General features: G+C 36.6%; 1 protein-coding gene across 5 annotated transcripts; it reads right to left on the reverse strand.

The window, feature by feature from the left end:
* Positions 1-1,846: 1,846 nt before the first annotated feature.
* Positions 1,847-18,430, reverse strand: LOC122310536. Of its 5 annotated transcripts, XR_006242636.1 has the most exons (11): positions 18,137-18,428; positions 17,900-18,019; positions 17,716-17,781; positions 17,199-17,271; positions 15,734-15,856; positions 15,355-15,409; positions 14,824-14,946; positions 14,437-14,491; positions 11,405-11,541; positions 2,634-2,760; positions 1,847-2,331 (listed from the first exon to the last, which is right to left on the reverse strand). XR_006242636.1 is itself a non-coding variant. In XM_043124491.1 (9 exons), exons 4-8 carry the CDS (start codon positions 15,782-15,784, stop codon positions 2,725-2,727), a joined length of 321 nt encoding a protein of 106 aa, XP_042980425.1. In that variant the 5' UTR covers positions 15,785-15,856; positions 17,716-17,781; positions 17,900-18,019; positions 18,137-18,428; the 3' UTR covers positions 1,847-2,331; positions 2,634-2,724. The 5 variants fall into 5 exon arrangements, 1 of the variants encoding a protein (XP_042980425.1); XR_006242637.1 differs by lacking the exon at positions 17,199-17,271 and having other exon boundaries at positions 11,433-11,541; positions 18,137-18,430; XR_006242634.1 differs by lacking the exon at positions 17,199-17,271 and having other exon boundaries at positions 18,137-18,426.
* Positions 18,431-18,703: the final 273 nt, after the last annotated feature.

The raw sequence follows: 18,703 nt of genomic DNA on the forward strand, positions 1-18,703 counted from the left end.
ATGTAAAAATTTAAAAAAATTATAATAATAAAATAAAAATATTATATCTCATCTTATTTCTATACCTGCCGTTAGGTGTCTCGAGTGTACGATATCAAATCCTCAAACAGCCATCTAGAAAGAAAGATGCTTCTACGAAGACCGATGGTGATCTACGTACCGATCATGGAATGCATGCACCGATTCAATCCTTATTTTTTCCTTCTTAAATATTAAGAAATGTTTTTTTTCTTTAAACATTGATAAATGCATTTCTTAATGTTTAAGAAAGAAAAACCAGTTGAAAAACAGAAAAAGAAAAAACAGGAATCAGTGCTTTCCAGCTAGCTTTTTCTAGACAGAAAATGCTTACTTTTTCCCTCTAATTATATATGAGAAATGATATTTACAGTCGTGGTTGTGCAAGCGGCGTGGAGTCGCTTTGAAAAAAATGAATTAATATAGAACCCACATGAAAAAGAATTAACTTTTTAATCGTGGACCATACTCTTTTTCAAAACGATTGCGCGGCATTTACAATTCCACGACTGTATGTAGCATTGCTCATTATATATGTCGGGTCCAACACAAATTTTATCGGGACTTCTTCTCTTTTATTTATTTATTTTTTTTTAATTTTTTATGTAAACTAAACGATAAATACAAATTATAAAGGGGAATCATGATAAAATGGGATTATATATATAATAAGCTACACAAAAATGAGAAATGAAAACATCTTAATTATCTCCTGGCGTACATTAATATATAAGATGTCCATGCATGGTAAAACGTCGAGTACCGAATGAGGGTTTTGACTTTTATGTATAGATATTGATTTTTGGGTCATTTTATAGATTCAGTTTATTTCTTGCATTATAACTATATATATATATATATATATATATATATATCTCGTGCTCGATAGCTAGCTAGATAGCGGCCATCAACATACATACATGGATACTTTTCAGTACTTTTGAACGACTAGCTAGCTAGCGTACGTTTAAGAGTACTGCATCGATCTATACGTTAAAGGTCAGTTTTTTGACTTTTATTCAAGTATTTTGGATTTACTAATCGCGTTAGCTAGGCCAGCCTCCATCATCTTATATATATAATTCCACGGACAATGACTATATAAATCCATTGATTCCGGCCGGGTTATTATCATATATATATGGCTAGCTCATCAGATCATGACTTTAAGAAATGTCGATATTATTAATTGTACGTCACGTTGGATTTTAATCAAAGATTTCATTAATACTTTTACATCATGATGCAATTGAGTAGATCATGATCACATGCATGCATGTATACCATCAATATATACTTGCAGGTACGTATACAAAATTATAATTTCGTGGGAAACGGTTATAAGTTATGATCTAAAAGTTTATTTCGAATATAAAGGAATAAAATGATAAATTCTTCCGAAATGAAGACAATTGATAATGATCATATACGTACGGACCATTCTTTTAAAATGATGAAAGAGATCAGATACGACCATGATCTGTTAGTTTTGTTGTCAACTAAAGCTAGTGCTGGATATCGACTCTTGAGGGCCGAAACTATATATATATACTAGTTGAGGTGCAACGTGCGATCCACGTTTGCTTCATTGCATTGTTTGGTTAATTTACAGGAATTTGTCAGTAAAAATATTATACAGATATACACAACAAAATAAATTATAAATTTGTTTTTTTCTTTTGCTGTCATTCTAACTTAGGGCCATATTGGACAGGACAAATTGAAATAACATTGAAGTTTTTGTGTCTTTGTTGGTTGAATATTTCTGAGTCTACAACAAGTTGAATCATCCATTGACAGCAAAAAAAATAATATTTTTGATAAAAAATTGATCCTAATAAAAAATTTAACATTGGGAAAAAAATCTAATAATTCAAGTGGAGTATAGCATTTACATTGAGCTTAACACCCTCAACCTGTAAGAATGATATGCTAAATACATTATTAGTAGTACATATTGAAATAACAGACTCTATGCCACCTTTTCACAAACAGAATGAGGGCACTCGGCATGACACTACAGCAAACAATGGAGGACAATTACAGAGTGATCATGATTTACAACAAAAGGGTACCACGGGTACCACACAACAGCAGAGCACAACACAATCGAGTAAAAGTTGTAAAAGCTAACAGTAGACAAATTTGTTATTGATGTCTACGGTGATTTGTAATCAACTCAATTGTTTTTATTCCTTTACATCATGTATAAATACCGACAGCTGTAGACAAATCTGAAAGACACACAAACCTGAAAGGACCATCAACTCCAAACCAAAAAGTGCATATTCCCTACCAAAAAGTGCAGATTTCCTGCAGGAAACAAACCAATAAATCAGATTAATTAAAGGAAAAAAAAAAAGATGACATGCCAAAAAAAAAAGACTCAAAGCATCATCAACCCCAAACCATACAGTGGAAATTACTTTTGTTCTGTATTTTCTTTAACAAAAGTACCATATAGAATTCTCAATAAAAGAACCTTTCAATTTTTGGTATAAAATAAAATAACAAAATAAAAATAGCAAAATATTTTACTTTTTTCCTCTTCTTATTGCATTTTAATACTTTCATGCTGTTCAAGAGAATAAAATTTCTTAAAAAAAAAATTTAACCTCAACATAATTTAACCCATTGCTAAACTATTTCAATAGGTTTCATCTTCAGAAGTCTTCTCATCCCTAAAGAGAACACAATATATTCTCTCTATTTGTTGCTATTGCATGAAGATCCCTGAAGCACCTGAAACAGAAATCAGAAAGTGAATAAGATGATTCCAATGGATTATATATATTTGATCCAATTAAATAGATGTTTGATTTATTAATTTATGGAAGAGCACTCCAATCTTATTTATGAAGTTAGCCCACTTGTGAAATCCTACACTTGAATAAATTATTTAAAATAATTAATTTTAAAGAATCTGTGTGATCACTGTGTTGAAGTAGCTTACATCCTAATCTAATATTTTTAAAGAAACTGTGTGATGAAGTGGCCTTGTGATCTCAAGTAGTGCCAAGTTTTTACAGCTATATACTTTCTACATCTGCACTCAATCATGGTATGAATGAGTTTATTTGGAGATGAAGATGTCTGCCAGTTTGTAATTAAGAGACATCCTTGAACAGTAATCTTCTAAAAATTATGAGAGGCACTTGATCAATCATTCCCAAACAAGGGTATTGTGACGCCCCCAAATCCCCACGCCCGAACACGGGGAAATCGAGACGTCCGGATGGTGACAACCTGGGTCACCATCCCATCGACGGGTGCCAAGTGTGTGCAAAAGCAACAAATGTGTACAAAGAAACACGCAGCGGATAACGAAAGTCATAACTAAGTACCAGAATTCTTCTTAACGTAATACAAGCTGTTTAAAACATACATAAATAAAATATTACAAAAACACAAATACAATTTTAAACCAAATATAAATCATAGCATCAGCAACCCGGCGGAGCCGCATCCTCGGGCTCAGCCTCCTCCTCTTCGTCCTCCAACTCTGCACCAAAAGATACGGAACCAAAAATGGTACCGCAGGTAAGTAAAACCTAAACACTACCAGATAAAAACACATATAGAACTCAAACAATATGCATGAAACATGCCCAATGCACAAAGCCCATAAAACATAATTTTCCACACACGCCAAAAACCCATTTGGCCCAAAAAACACATCCTTTCCGAAAAACACGCCAAAAGTCACATTTGGCCTTTATCCGACTCAAACCATTATCCATATTAACCGTATGCACCATGACCTCCCCTAGGGGTCATCCGCACACCCTGGCTCCAGTGTCACACCGCAGAGTACCACCACGCATGTGACACCTAACGAGCGATGCCCAGTTCCGTGCCCCGCACGTTCGTAGCCAAGCATCCTCTAGCCCTCACCAGCGAAGGGCCACGGAGTCGGTGCGTAGAGCGACGCCCAGTTCCGCGCCCGGCGCGTTCGTAGCCAAGCAACCCCTAGCCCCCGCTCCCGTCGTCTAGCGACAACTCAGAGGACATCACTCAGTTTATTCCGCTCCCGAGTGACCAGAGGAGCTCCACCGAGATAATACCCCATCCCGGCTTGGGGTCGTGATACACACGCACCCGTAAGACCACTCACGCCAATACACAGGCTTTTCACACTTAAACAAAAACACACGTGCATGCACCATGTAATGCCATAACAATGCATAAAAATAATCAACCAACATATATCAATAAAACAAGCAATTCCATCCTCCATCCATCCGACCCCCGAACTCCTCGGACTCAGTCTGGAATCAGCCAACCAACAGATAAATAATTATTGAATGAGTAAAATATATTTAAATCTGAAAGTAGGATTTGGAAAATACTTACAGCACTATACGGTAATTTTAGAAAACACCCGGCGTTGCAAACGGCGGAGAAAAAGCAACGTAACAGTGTAATTTACACTGTTGTCGTGGGTAATAACTTACCCATTTTCGAACGGGGACAAACCAAGGCTCGGGATTGATAGGGAATGGTCTTGAGATATTCATGAAGCTAAGGGAAAAGAGTTTTGGCCGTGGGTGGTGGTGGAAATGGCGGTCGAAGGCCAAAAAGGGGCTGAACGGAGTTGAGCTCGTGGGAACTGCTCCGGCAATGGATCGAGGCCAAAAATAGGTGGTTTAGGTCGGCAAGAGGTAGGGGAAGACGCTGTGAAAAGATGGCGGCCGGAGTTGGTGCGAAGGCACCGAAAACGGTGAAAAACCGTATGGCTTGGAGGAGCTCGTGGCGGCTAACGGTGGCTCGGATGGAGGTGAAACTTGGTGGGGATGTTCACCGGTGAGAGGGGAAGAAAACTGGGTGGGTGGTGTAGGCCACGCCGCCGGAGAGCGGCGGTTCTGGGCTGCGAAAGCAACCGGCGACAGGGGCAAAAACAGAGCAGGTGCAGCGACTTCCGGCGGCTCTCGAAGGCTAACGGCTGGTCCGATGGCTCTGAAAATTGGTGGGGATGATCTCTGGTGGAAGGGGAAGAGAATGGTGGTGGCGGTGCACTAAACGGTGGCCGGACGGCGGAGAACTGGCCGGTCAAAATGGAGGCGACGGGAAGGAGAAAAGAGAGGAGTGCTGCGCGGGGAGAGAGAAACCAGGAAGGAAAGAGGAAGAAAAAAAAAAGAAGAAAAGAAGAAAAAGAAAAAGGAAAAGAAAAAAAGAAAAAGAGAAAAGAAAATAAATGAGGTCCAATCCTCACTCCGGAAACCAAAAACAGATCCGCCGAAAACGATATTAAAAACTGTAAAACGACTAAAATAAATTAAACACCACCTCAAATAAATTAAAAACCAGTTAAAACACATTAATTTAAAATAAATAAACCAATATATTATTCAAATTAAAAACAACCCTTCAGTGAAAATACACGTAAAAACGGGGTATCACATCCTCCCCCCCTTAAAATAAATTTCGTCCTCGAAATTTGTGAGATCAATATCAGCGCCAAGTAGGATACACTACGCAACTCAAAGTATACTTGAGAAAATCATACCATCAGCCATTTCCACACAAGTATGATTAAAGATCTCTCCAATTATACTCCTAAAGCAATTCCATCATATTCGTACTAGTCTCCCAGCGACGCATCACGTCTAGAACTCCTAAAGTAGCCACGTAAACCGGAATCACCATATCGTCAAGAACTTCAAAACTACACCCAAGAAAATTCTAAAAATTATTACTTCTTAGAATGAATTGTATTAACCTCAATCAACCTTCATGCTATATCATCGAAACTTTCATTGTATACTATATCTTGGTAACCTAATAGTCACTTCCAAAATAAACCATCAATAAACATAATTTGCCCAAACAAAATATTACTCTCCAATTACAAGCACCTTCTCGAAATTTTAAGTCATCACTAATTACTCAAAATCAGCACACCTAATCATGAACTATCACTCCTATTTCCTCAATTATCTCTAGCTACCTTAACTAAATCAAAATTCTGCAACGACACCCATGATCATCAACAAAGAAGACGATATCAATCAATTGCAACCTTCCAAATTAAAAACAAGTATCATTATCTCAAAATATGCCAATCTCATCTAAGATAAAGAACATAGGGCTCGAATCCGTCCCGACCAACTAATAAAGCACCTATAACTCCTACCTAACAACTTACACTTTCAAGATCATCACCTAAATTCTGAATATCGTCTAATTTAGAGATAACTAAATTCACTACGAACCACGATTAAATTCACGATAACCTTAGTAAACCCTTCTTATAAACTCACTTATCTACTTCTATTCTCATAACCCTAATATTAGCACGACTATTTCCTTCAATTGCATACAAAATTAAATCTCAAGATAGGCCATGCTATTCAAACCTCCAATCCATCAAAACTATGGCAATACTCTCCTGACTTCTACTGCTTATTACCTTACGTACCTGTTTAGGCTAATCACCGTTGATTTCCAAACTTCCACTTTCAAGATTTCATTATCCACTACACATGGCGACTCAACAATCTCTCTTCTAGTTAAATAAAATGTATATAATTCTCCCAATTGGACACTCAAACTCCAAAGGAAAGTATAGCCTCAAAATTTAAATTCTTGTGTGACCTCAAGTCACAATTAATTTTTGAAGATAGTCTCAACAATAAATGCCAACCATCACTCCAATTGGTAACCCACTTCAACTGTACACTCCGATCAACTCACTAAGAACTCGAAGTTAAAATCTATTGAATTTAATACTATCACATCTAATCCACTTCAGTACTCACCAAAGCCACTTCTCTCAAGCCAAAAAGAGACTAGGATTTGTACTCTCCGAAATCCATACACCCTCACCACCACTATAAATGGATCTCATGTACCCTTAGCTAAGATCAATAATCATTCTAACGTATAAGTGATCCATCACTTATATTTCCAACATCCGTACCTTATCCTCAAAATAAACAAAATTTCATTTCCCAAAACCTGCATCATCTATTATCCTCAACTCGGTATGAATCAATCTTAAAACTTGTCACTATAACCTCGAGCTATAACAATTATTGCCAACCCACATTCCATTGATTAACACGCTTCGACTGAACGCTCCAATCAATTCACCACTATCACGTGTCAATCTCATACGTCCTTAGCCGAAACCAATAGTCATTCCAACATACAAGTAATCCATTACTACTATTTCCATCATCTGGACTTATATCCGCAAATCAACATGAATCATTCCTATATCTACTTAACTTATACCCTTAACATCAGCAAATAGTTATCGCTTAAAGCTTTTTACTGAAAATGACCTTAAACCCGCTAATAATCCGTTCCCAAAAGTCTCTAGAACATAAGGTCTCAACTTCAATCAAATTCAATACCAACAATTAAACTATTGCTTCCAAAACCTCAATGGATCTATTTCTTCCGAACCGACAAAAATCATTTCCTAAAATCGATTACTACAACCTCGAGTTAACAATAGTCATTTTCTGAACTAAATCAATATCTACAATCCTCAAAGAAGTATATGAACTAAATCATTACCTTCCATTCTCAAAGAAATGTACCCCAGAAAAATTTCATATTATTAACTAAACTCTGATCAACCCCATTTTAATGGTTGCAAACTAATCACTCTCCAGAGTAGATCAAGCTAGCACCCCAAGTCTGTAAAATTAAGAACTCAACTCTTATTATAAATTGGTCCTTCAACTCTGCAATTCTAATACCTTAAATCAAATAAGAATAATTTCTAAAATTTCTAAGATCAATGAGCTTACACCCCATAATAGAACAATCGGCTCCCAAAGCTTTTAAAATCTAATACATTAACGGATAATAAATCATTTTTTGAAATCCTCGAGATTGATAGCTTTAATCCAAAACATTCACCTTAAAACTTGTAAATTTTAAAACCCCAATTGCCACCAAATTGTTCATCCGAATCAGCGAAATTTAAAACTTGAAATTTAATTATTTCCCCCAAAGCTTGTCGAACCTAAAACCTTAATTACCAAAATCTTATTTCCTAAAATCTGTAAGGCCTCAAACCTTAGATAAAATTATCTTAAACCAATCCTTAAAGTTTGTTGAACTTACACTCTCCTATTCTATAGCTTCATTACATAAATTCCACAAAACCTAAGACCTCAACCATCTTAAACGACTTAAAGCTAACTCCCCTCCTTAGTTGCAACTTACATTCCTACTCCCAAGAAATTGCCTAATCCATGTCGTTCCCTTCTAGCCACAATATTATAAAAGTAACCCACCTCTATAAAATTCAACCCTACTTCACTAAGTATTTTTTTTTTCCCTATCAACGACATTCTCAATAATACCGTCCTCCTGCCATAGCACAATCCTCAACCCCACTTTAACTCCGGACAAAACAAAACAAAACAACTTAAAACAAAATAAATAAAACAAATAAACAACATACTTCCAATTCAAATAAAATAAAATCAAACCAAACCAAATCAAATGGAATTAAATAAAATAACTTCAAATCAAATAAAATTGAATCAAGTTAAAGAAAAACAATTCAACTTAAATAAATTAAAATAATTTTAACACCAGCTTTTAAAACTTTCTGGTACTCCACCTATGGGACATATGGTTTTACCCAGAGCCAAACCGCTCTGATACCACCTGTGACGCCCCCAAATCCCCACGCCCGAACACGGGGAAATCGAGACGTCCTGATGGTGACAACCCGGGTCACCATCCCATCGACGGGTGCCAAGTGTGTGCAAAAGCAACAAATATGCACAAAGAAACACGCAGCGGATAACGAAAGTCATAACTAAGTACCAGAATTCTTCTTAACGTAATACAAGCTGTTTAAAACATACATAAATAAAATATTACAAAAACACAAATACAGTTTTAAACCAAATATAAATCATAGCATCAGCAACCCGGTGAAGCCGCATCCTCGGGCTCAGCCTCCTCCTCTTCGTCCTCCAACTCTGCACCAAAAGCTACGGAACCAAAAATGGTACCGCAGGTAAGTAAAACCCAAACACTACCAGATAAAAACACATATAGAACTCAAACAATATGCATGAAACATGCCCAATGCACAAAGCCCATAAAATATAATTTTCCACACACGCCAAAAACCCATTTGGTCCAAAAAACACATCCTTTCCGAAAAACACGCCAAAAGTCACATTTGGCCTTTATCCGACTCAAACCATTATCCATATTAACCGTATGCACCATGACCTCCCCTAGGGGTCATCCGCACACCCTGGCTCCAGTGCCACACCGCAGAGTACCACCACGCATGTGACACCAAACGAGCGATGCCCAGTTCCGTGCCCCGCACGTTCGTAGCCAAGCATCCTCTAGCCCTCACCAGCGAAGGGCCACAGAGTCGGTGCGTAGAGCGATGCCCGGTTCCGCGCCCGGCGCGTTCGTAGCCAAGCAACCCCTAGCCCCCGCTCCCGTCGTCTAGCGACAACTCAGGGGACATCACTCAGTTTATTCCGCTCCAGAGTGACCAGAGGAGCTCCACCGGGATAATACCCCATCCCGGCTTGGGGTCGTGATACACACACACCCGTAAGACCACTCACGCCAATACACAGGCTTTTCACACTTAAACAAAAACACACGTGCATGCACCATGTAATGCCATAACAATGCATAAAAATAATCAACCAACATATATCAATAAAACAAGCAACTCCATCCTCCATCCATCCGACCCCCGAACTCCTCGGACTCAGTCCGGAATCAACCAACCAACAGATAAATAATTATTGAATGAGCAAAATATATTCAAATCTGAAAGTAGGATTTTGAAAATACTTACAGCGCTATACGGTAATTTTAGAAAACACCCGGCGTTGCAAACGGCGGAGAAAAAGCAACGTAACAGTGTAATTTACACTGTTGTCGTGGGTAATAACTTACCCATTTTCGAACGGGGACAAACCAAGGCTCGGGATTGATAGAGAATGGCCTTGAGATATTCATGAAGCTAAGGGAAAAGAGTTTTGGCCGTGGGTGGTGGTGGAAATGGCGGTCGAAGGCCAAAAAGGGGCTGAACGGAGTTGAGCTCGTGGGAGCTGCTCCGGCAACGGATCGAGGCCGGAAATAGGTGGTTTAGGTCGGCAAGAGGTAGGGGAAGAAGCTGTGAAAAGATGGTGGCCGGAGGTGGTGCGACGGCACCGGAAACGGTGAAAAACCGTATGGCTTGGAGGAGCTCGTGGCGGCTAACGGTGGCTCGGATGGAGGTGAAACTTGGTGGGGATGTTCACCGGTGAGAGGGGAAGAAAACTGGGTGGGTGGTGTAGGCCACGCCGCCGAAGAGCGGCGGTTCTGGGCTGCGAAAGCAACCGGCGACAGGGGCAAAAACAGAGCAGGTGCAGCGACTTCCGGCGGCTCTCGAAGGCTAACGGCTGGTCCGATGGCTCTGAAAATTGGTGGGGATGATCTCTGGTGGAAGGGGAAGAGAATGGTGGTGGCGGTACACTAAACGGTGGCCGGACGGCGGAGAACTGGCCGGTCAAAGTGGAGGTGACGGGAAGGAGAAAAGAGAGGAGTGCTACGCGGGGAGAGAGAAACCGGGAAGGAAAGAGGAAGAAAAAAAAAAAGAAGAAAAGAAGAAAAGAAGAAAAAGAAAAAGGAAAAGGGAGAAAGAAAAAGAGAAAATAAAATAAATGAGGTCCAATCCTCACTCCGGAAACCAAAAACAGATCCGCCGAAAACGATATTAAAAACCGTAAAACGACTAAAATAAATTAAACACCACCTCAAATAAATTAAAAACCAATTAAAACACATTAATTTAAAATAAATAAACCAATATATTATTCAAATTAAAAACAACCCTTCAGTGAAAATACACGTAAAAACGGGGTCTCACAAGTATAAAAAGCTTCCTCCTTGTCCGTGAGTTTCAACCAGGAAATCCTCCTTGCACTCAATCTCTTCACTCCAATGTATCCTAGATGGTTGTTTATGGTAGTTAAAATGTGTGATTAAGAACCATCATATAAGATCTATATATAAAGGTGAAGACTAATCATTCTGGACAAAGCCAAAACATTTGAGAAACGTATTCTACAAACATCAATAAAACCCATAGGAACAAAAGCTAAACCTACCCACAGTGCACTGCCATTGACTCTTTTATATCAAAAGGCTCATTCCTCTGCTTTAGACCCAAACGAAAAACAAAAAAGCCTATAAAAAGCTAAGCTACCCATGCGTATGAATGGGATTGAGTAGACCCTAGGTAAACTACTTTCAGTAATTGATTAGAACTAATTGAAGTAAACACCCGAGTTCAACACAGCTGCAACCATAGCATGAACTAATTGAAGCTTTACTGACTAATTCAAGTAGATAGTATAGTTAATAAGCACTCAAAAACCAGAAGAAAAAAAAAAACCTGAGCAGACTGTGAGAGAATCATCCACCACAGTATCGAGGTCTTGAAGGTTGTCACCAGGTTGTTACGCTTCTGGTATACACTCCACGAAGAGAATGAACTCCTCTGCTTATTGACCATCACAGCCGGCGTAGCCCCTTCAAAACCCAAAGGAAATCTCAAAAATTCTAAAATTTTTTATATTTAACAAAAATCATAATTCAAAATACACAAATAGATAAAAAAGCTTCAAAATACACAGCAGCTCTATATTACATACTTTCCTTTAAAGATACGTTTTGTAGAATTCTTGAGAAGAATAACTCTTTAAAATTTTGTCCCAATCAGGCTATATAAAGAGTCAAGTCAACACAACACAGTGCAACACGGGATAAATAATCCTGAATTTAAAAACCAGTCTCCCAGAGCCTTTTGTAGTTGTACCCAAATTCCACACGAACCGTTGGATCACAGACTTGGAATTGTACCCAAATTCCGGATTAGTGTCTCCATAGATCTTACAATTTAGTAATGCTTTAAGCAGTGGGATCATTATTATTTTTTTCATATGTGTTTAAGATTTATTCATTTAATATATATATATATATATAAATCACATCTTCAAAAAGCTGTAAATTTCAATTTTTTTTTTTCGGTAGATATCATTTTTTGGAGTTTATATATCTCTATCTACAGAACAAATAGGAGAAAGGGAAGGGAGGAATAACTACAAAATCCACCCCTTCCACAGTCCCCACTCAACTCTCTCTCTCTCTCTCTCTCTCTCTCTCTCTCTCTCTCTCTCTCTCTCTCTCTCTCTCTCTCTCTCTCTCTCAGGCTCATTTTCCTTAACTTTCTCTCCCAGTTTCCCCCTGATCAAACATAGCCCTATAACCACCTCTCCCCCTGTCTCTGAAATTTGAGAGAGAAGCGTTTAGAAAAATAGAATTTTGTCTATATTGTCAATGATGTTTAAATGTATTTGAGCCTTTAATAATGTGCTCTTACCTGTTGGCATTAAATTATAGAAGGAATTTGAGATATAAAAAAATGTAAGTACATAGGTATATATAGGGAGATATGATACATAACAAATATTATAAGCATTTATAGCTAAAGCAAAAAAAAAAAAAAAGCAAATAATTCCAAATAATTTCACACATATTATATTAAATGAATCAAATGAGATAATACATCTTATAAAAAAAATTGTTCTAAAATATAAACATCCAGTTTACAAGAAGAAAACTACCGATTTATGCAATGAAAGTATTTCTATTGATAAGTTATGTATTCTTTGATTTATGCAATGAAAGTATTATCATTTAAAAAACAATAATAAAGAAAACTTAATGATAAGGTAAACAAGGATAATATAGTTCACTCCAGTTAGGAACTATTAATTCAAATAGCAATAAGTTTTAAACAAACCATAGGTCCAAGCAAGTTTGGGAAATAAATGATCATCTTTCAAATTCATATTACAATTTTTTCCTTAACTAAATAAAGGAAGATATCAGACAACATAACTAAGTTAAATTATTTACTTTAAAAACAAAGTTAGACCATCAAAAAAGAAAAGAACACGTTAAAAAATAACCACAAGAAACACATTACGTATGAACAATTCTAAAATTCTGAATGGCCACATCAATATAATACCAAAATCAGACCTGAGTACAATATAAAAATCAAGAACCCAACAGTAAAACCCAACACATCATGGGCCATTACATCTCCAATTCCACAAATTCAAAAATCCAAACACCAATCCAAACACGTAAGAAAAAATCTGTATGTGTGTGCATGAAAGCAGCCTCTCCAACTCTAACCCTCTTACCACCTTCAAGAATTGATCATACATGCTCATACACCACCTCAAAAGGTACCACAACCACCTTATAAGCCACTAAAGCAGCAGCTAAAATTCTCTTTCCAGATCTGTCCAAAACAAGGAAAAAAAAAAACAAAATCTGCAGCAACTAAACCGTGAATCACAAAAGGTTTCACCTTCTGTTTTCTCTTCACTTATCCTCTAATTTTCTTCAGTTTGTTGGGTAATATTACAGTGTTAAGATGTTCACCTCCTTATAAATGAAATCACAACAAGAACCCTCCATAAACTCCAAAACAGAAGACCCAAAGCATACACAACAGAAAATTCTACAGAGTTTAAACTCATAACCAGTGCATGCATTCTTTTGCTGTTACCTTAAGCTCTCCTCCTCATTTCTTCCTATGTAATACTCCACCATTCAGGCCTATCATATGCTCATTATTAAACCTATTCGGCTAGCAAATATTTTAACAGAATTGAACCAAAAAAGAAACCAAAAATATTCTGTAGTAGTAAAATTAACCGACATCTCACGCACACGTTCATGGACAGAATTAAATAAATTCTTAAAACATTTGAAGTGATGGAGCAATAGGTAACAAAAAATAAATCACCACATGAAAAGCTAAAATAATGAAGAAAATAATGAAGAAAGAAAAAACACATGAAAGAACACAACTCAAAGATTTAAAAACCATGCTCTTCTCATTTTCTCTGCAACGAAAAAGGGAAAGATAAATTATTTACATTTAAAAACAAAGTTAGACCATTGAAGAAGTAAAATACAGGTTAAAAACTATGTACGAGAAAGACATTATTATGAGTAAACAATTCTAAAATTCTAACCGACCAGACAAATGTAATACCAAAATTGGATCTTACTAACATATCGAAATGAACAACCCAACAAGAAAATCCACCGTATAGATGATTCATTACATTTTCAATTCCACAAATCCAGAAATCCAAACAATGAATCTGAACACAAACATGAATAAAAACCTCTATGTGCGTGTGGGACTCATGCTATGTGGCAATTCCCGTTAGAAAATTAAATCTTTTTTTGAAGTTAATATATTAATTTTACCAAACTTTAAAGCCTAGCTAGACCTCAAATTTGTAACATGAAAAACTCAATTATTTGATTTGGCATTAAACCATTTTATTTATACTAAAGAACACAGTAGTAATTTTGGTAAAAATGGAATGTACTTACTGAGGAATCCTGCAACACCAATTCCAGTTGCAAGGTAGAGTGTTTTTAGATAGATCTGAAATAGTAACAGTCATATAAGCAAATTAATTAAGATCTCACAAAATGAGGCAGAAGAGTTGAAATTCATTCTTAAAACCGATATTAATTTAAACAGAAGCTAGCATATATAATAATACCGTTAGAGATGAGATACTATAGACTTTAAATCACATAAAAATTACAAGATAAAACATAATATAAATTTAAGCTTTTTTAAGATGATGCAAAGACAATGAATTTTCAAGTTTTCAAGCTTAAAAAAAGAGGGGGGGGGGGGGGGGGGGGGAATGGGTGTTAAAAACAAAGAGATGAACAATTTATTGGAAGAGAGAACAAAAGAGAACCTACCTCCAAATGGCGGATGTCATTCCCACCTTGATAAGTATATAGCTGCATCATAAGAATACGGGGCAATTGTTTTTTTTTCTATAAAACTTGAGCAATTGTTAATTGCACTCGTATTTGAAGCACCTATTGATCAAAAGAAACATAATCAAAAACATGTATACAAGCAAGCTTCCAAACAAATTGACACTATGAATCCAACATCAGTTGAACTAATTCCATCCAATTGAAACAGGCAGATACAACCTTGTACGTAAAATATGCTTGTAAGTATGCTACTTGATAATTGAAAATATGAGCTTTGGATACCAAAACAAGTCAATCAAACACAAAGCATACTCATGCTATGTGGCAATTCCCGTTAGAAAATTAAATATTTTTTTGAAGTTAATATATTAATTTTACCAAACTTTAAAGCCTAGCTAGACCTCAAATTTGTAACATGAAAAACTCAATTATTTGATTTGGCATTAAACCATTTTATTTATACTAAAGAACACAGTAGTAATTTTGGTAAAAATAGAATGTACTTACTGAGGAATCCTGCAACACCAATTCCAGTTGCAAGGTAGAGTGTTTTTAGATAGATCTGAAATAGTAACAGTCATATAAGCAAATTAATTAAGATCTCACAAAATGAGGCAGAAGAGTTGAAATTCATTCTTAAAACCAATATTAATTTAAACAGAAGCTAGCATATATAATAATACCGTTAGAGATGAGATACTATAGACTTTAAATCACATAAAAATTACAAGATAAAACATAATATAAATTTAAGCTTTTTTAAGATGATGCAAAGACAATGAGTTTTCAAGTCTTCAAGCTTAAAAAAAAGGGGGGGGGGGGGAAATGGGTGTTAGAAACAAAGAGATGAACAATTTATTGGAAGAGAGAACAAAAGAGAACCTACCTCCAAATGGCGGATGTCATTCCCACCTTGATAAGTATATAGCTGCATCATAAGAATACGGGGCAATTGTTTTTTTTTCTATAAAACTTGAGCAATTGTTAATTGCACTCGTATTTGAAGCACCTATTGATCAAAAGAAACATAATCAAAAACATGTATACAAGCAAGCTTCCAAACAAATTGACACTATGAATCCAACATCAGTTGAACTAATTCCATCCAATTGAAACAGGCAGATACAACCTTGTACGTAAAATATGCTTGTAAGTATGCTACTTGATAATTGAAAATATGAGCTTTGGATACCAAAACGTCTCAATAAATCACCAAAAACATTTTAGAATAATTATTAACTAAAATGGTTGAGAACTTCAATGATGTGATCTGCCAAATCATCCAAAGAAGGTATAGAATCTTCTGGATAAATTGCAGCAGCTCCTAACTACAAGAACTCTTTTTTTTTTATATGTGATTGCTAGAACTCTTATGAAAGGGCCAGAAGAACAATGTAAAAAAATAACATTAAGTTGCAATTGAATACAATATATTTTATCAGATAAAATAACAGCCGAATAAGAAGACTAAGTCAATCAATCATTAACACACCTCATGTCAGGAAGGACTGATATGATAAATATAGAAGAAGGGGAACAACAAAAAAGCCACCTCAGGAACAAAGAATATTCCTTGGAAACAAGAGTACATCTACTAAAGATTATTGATATATATTAGAATCATAGTTGTGAGAGAGTATTGGAAGAAAAGGGGAGAGATGAGAGGCAGAGCACAAAATCTTTAGTTTTATCCCCTATATATATGTGCCAAATGGAAATGAAAGCTCTTACCTATTTTCTTGTAGTAGAAACTTATGTCTTAGCACCAAATGAAGTAGAACAACAAAGAATAAGTTTTTTCAAATACTGTGTAAATAGAAACTTGTTTTAATTTTTTAAAAGAAATGGGTTTTAAGAATGAATCAGGATGGGTTTCAAGAATTAATTAAAACCTATTTCTACATGCTTAAAACATGAATCAAAACCCAAAGAATGAATTAACAAATAAGCATCAATTAGAACCCATTTGTTAAGCATGAATTCAAACCCACTGGTTTTAACAAATCAAGCATCCTTATTTCTTTATTTATTTTGATGCTTAGTTTGGGTTTTAATTCATGCTTAAAACCCATTTGCAGATTTGATTCAATGTAATAAAATTTTGAAGGAAAAAGTCGTGTTAAGCATGATGGTGGCCCTACTTTGGTCTTTTCATTTAATGACACTTTCAAGTACACTCACATAATGCATAGGGCCTTCAAGGCTTCAAGCACACCTGAATTTTCAGGAAGGGAATTCTTCTTTCATCACCCTTTCCTCATCGTCCCATCAAGGGATAGATACCATGCACCTTACATGTGGGATCAAAATTTGCCTCATTTATGGACTCATATATATCTAATTCAACATACCCACTTTATGTGTCTCCCCAGCACTTCTAAGCAGCTTCTATCTAGCATATTCCATGGCCAAAATTCTCCAATCCTAGCCCATGATGGAATTTTCGTCATTTTAAAATCCAGTCAAACAATTTTGAACTTACCCAGTAGGGAAAAAAAGAAAAAGAAAGAGAGACAATCTGAAAAAAATATATATTCTTTTGAATCTTTGATCTAAATGTCAAAGTGCAAACTTTATTCCACAGAGCGGAAGAAATACAAGTTTCCAAATCAAGACAGAATGTCAAAATTAACCTCAAAGTGGGTGTTGAATTAACCAAACCACAGACCAAGGAATTGAAATTATGAGAGTGCCACCTAGACACCACCCAGACGGGCACAAATTAAGCAATCGCTTTTGCGAAAAGGCAACAAGGGACAAAGACGTTATGAAAGCGTAGAATCCGATTAACAAGATTGTACCTTTAAGGAGACAATTACGACAAACAATCACCGACTAATGATTAAGATTAAGACTAATTTAGCTAACCTTACTGCAACCGGGGACCAGCTCCCGCAACAACTTCATCGGAGCATTAATTTTCTCTCTCGTCGCCTGCGAATTTTTAATACAAATTAATAAAATTGTAAACTTGGATGAATCCTATTGTGATGAAATTTTTAGAAAACAAAATAATAATTAAGTCGTAATTAGTGGTTAATTAAGAGAATACTTGCTCTGCTAAGCTATGGCTATCAGTAGCTTGACCGCGATGAGCTCTAACGTGAACGTAAGGAAGCTTCTCAGCGTCTTGGGAGGTTTCCATCTTGGTCTTCTTCGTACACCCTTTGCCCTGAATTTTCCCCCAAAAGCCGAAAGTTGGTCCAAGTTCAGATACGGAAGTGACGGAAATTAGCGGAAAGGAATTCCCAAAAAACAAAAAAAACAAAAACAAAACCTTGGATTTTACCTTCTTCTCCCGCTCCTTCCTCTTCTCCGGCCTCTGGTTCTTGATATTCACCGTCGGATCGGAAACCAAGAGCTGGAATGAGTTGGAGTTCGAGTTGTGCTGGCTCGCTCTTCACCTTCTCCAAGGTCGCGCTTGAATCCGACGGCACAAGCTCGTCTCCAGAGAGTGCTCGCCGGAGGCGAAGCCCGAAAACTTCACCGCACGTTCGATTAGGACTTTGTTTGAGAGAAGTCAGGAGGGAGACATTTTCTGGAAAGTGAAGATGGAGAAGAGCAGAGTGGAGTAAAATCGAGAGGTCGTGCTTCACATTTGTCGGTCAGGAAGGTAAAAAGACAAAAATATTTGTCGGTAAAACAGAAATAAGTAAGAACAAAAGGTTAAATAAGTAAATATGTAATAACACGGAAGCAAAAAACGAGTGAAAAATTATTGTTATTAACACTGTAGCTCATTACTGTTCCTAACACTGTAGCACGCCGATCCCCACTTTTAATATATAAGAGATATAGAGAGAGAGAGAGAGAGAGAGAGAGAGAGAGAGAGAGAGAGAGAGAGAGAGAGAGAGAG

The sequence above is a fragment of the Carya illinoinensis genome, chromosome 5, assembly GCF_018687715.1.
Source record: "Carya illinoinensis cultivar Pawnee chromosome 5, C.illinoinensisPawnee_v1, whole genome shotgun sequence".
Taxonomy (NCBI): domain Eukaryota; kingdom Viridiplantae; phylum Streptophyta; class Magnoliopsida; order Fagales; family Juglandaceae; genus Carya; species Carya illinoinensis.

Coding starts and splice junctions, on each gene's coding strand:
- LOC122310536 (XM_043124491.1), bottom strand. CDS start 15,784: ATGATGCAGCTATATACTTATCAAGGTGGGAATGACATCCGCCATTTG. Junction 14,866..15,733: donor ATGACATCCGCCATTTGGAG/GTAGGTTCTCTT, acceptor CTTATGATGCAG/CTATATACTTATCAAGGTGG. Junction 14,492..14,823: donor ATGACATCCGCCATTTGGAG/GTAGGTTCTCTT, acceptor TTACTATTTCAG/ATCTATCTAAAAACACTCTA.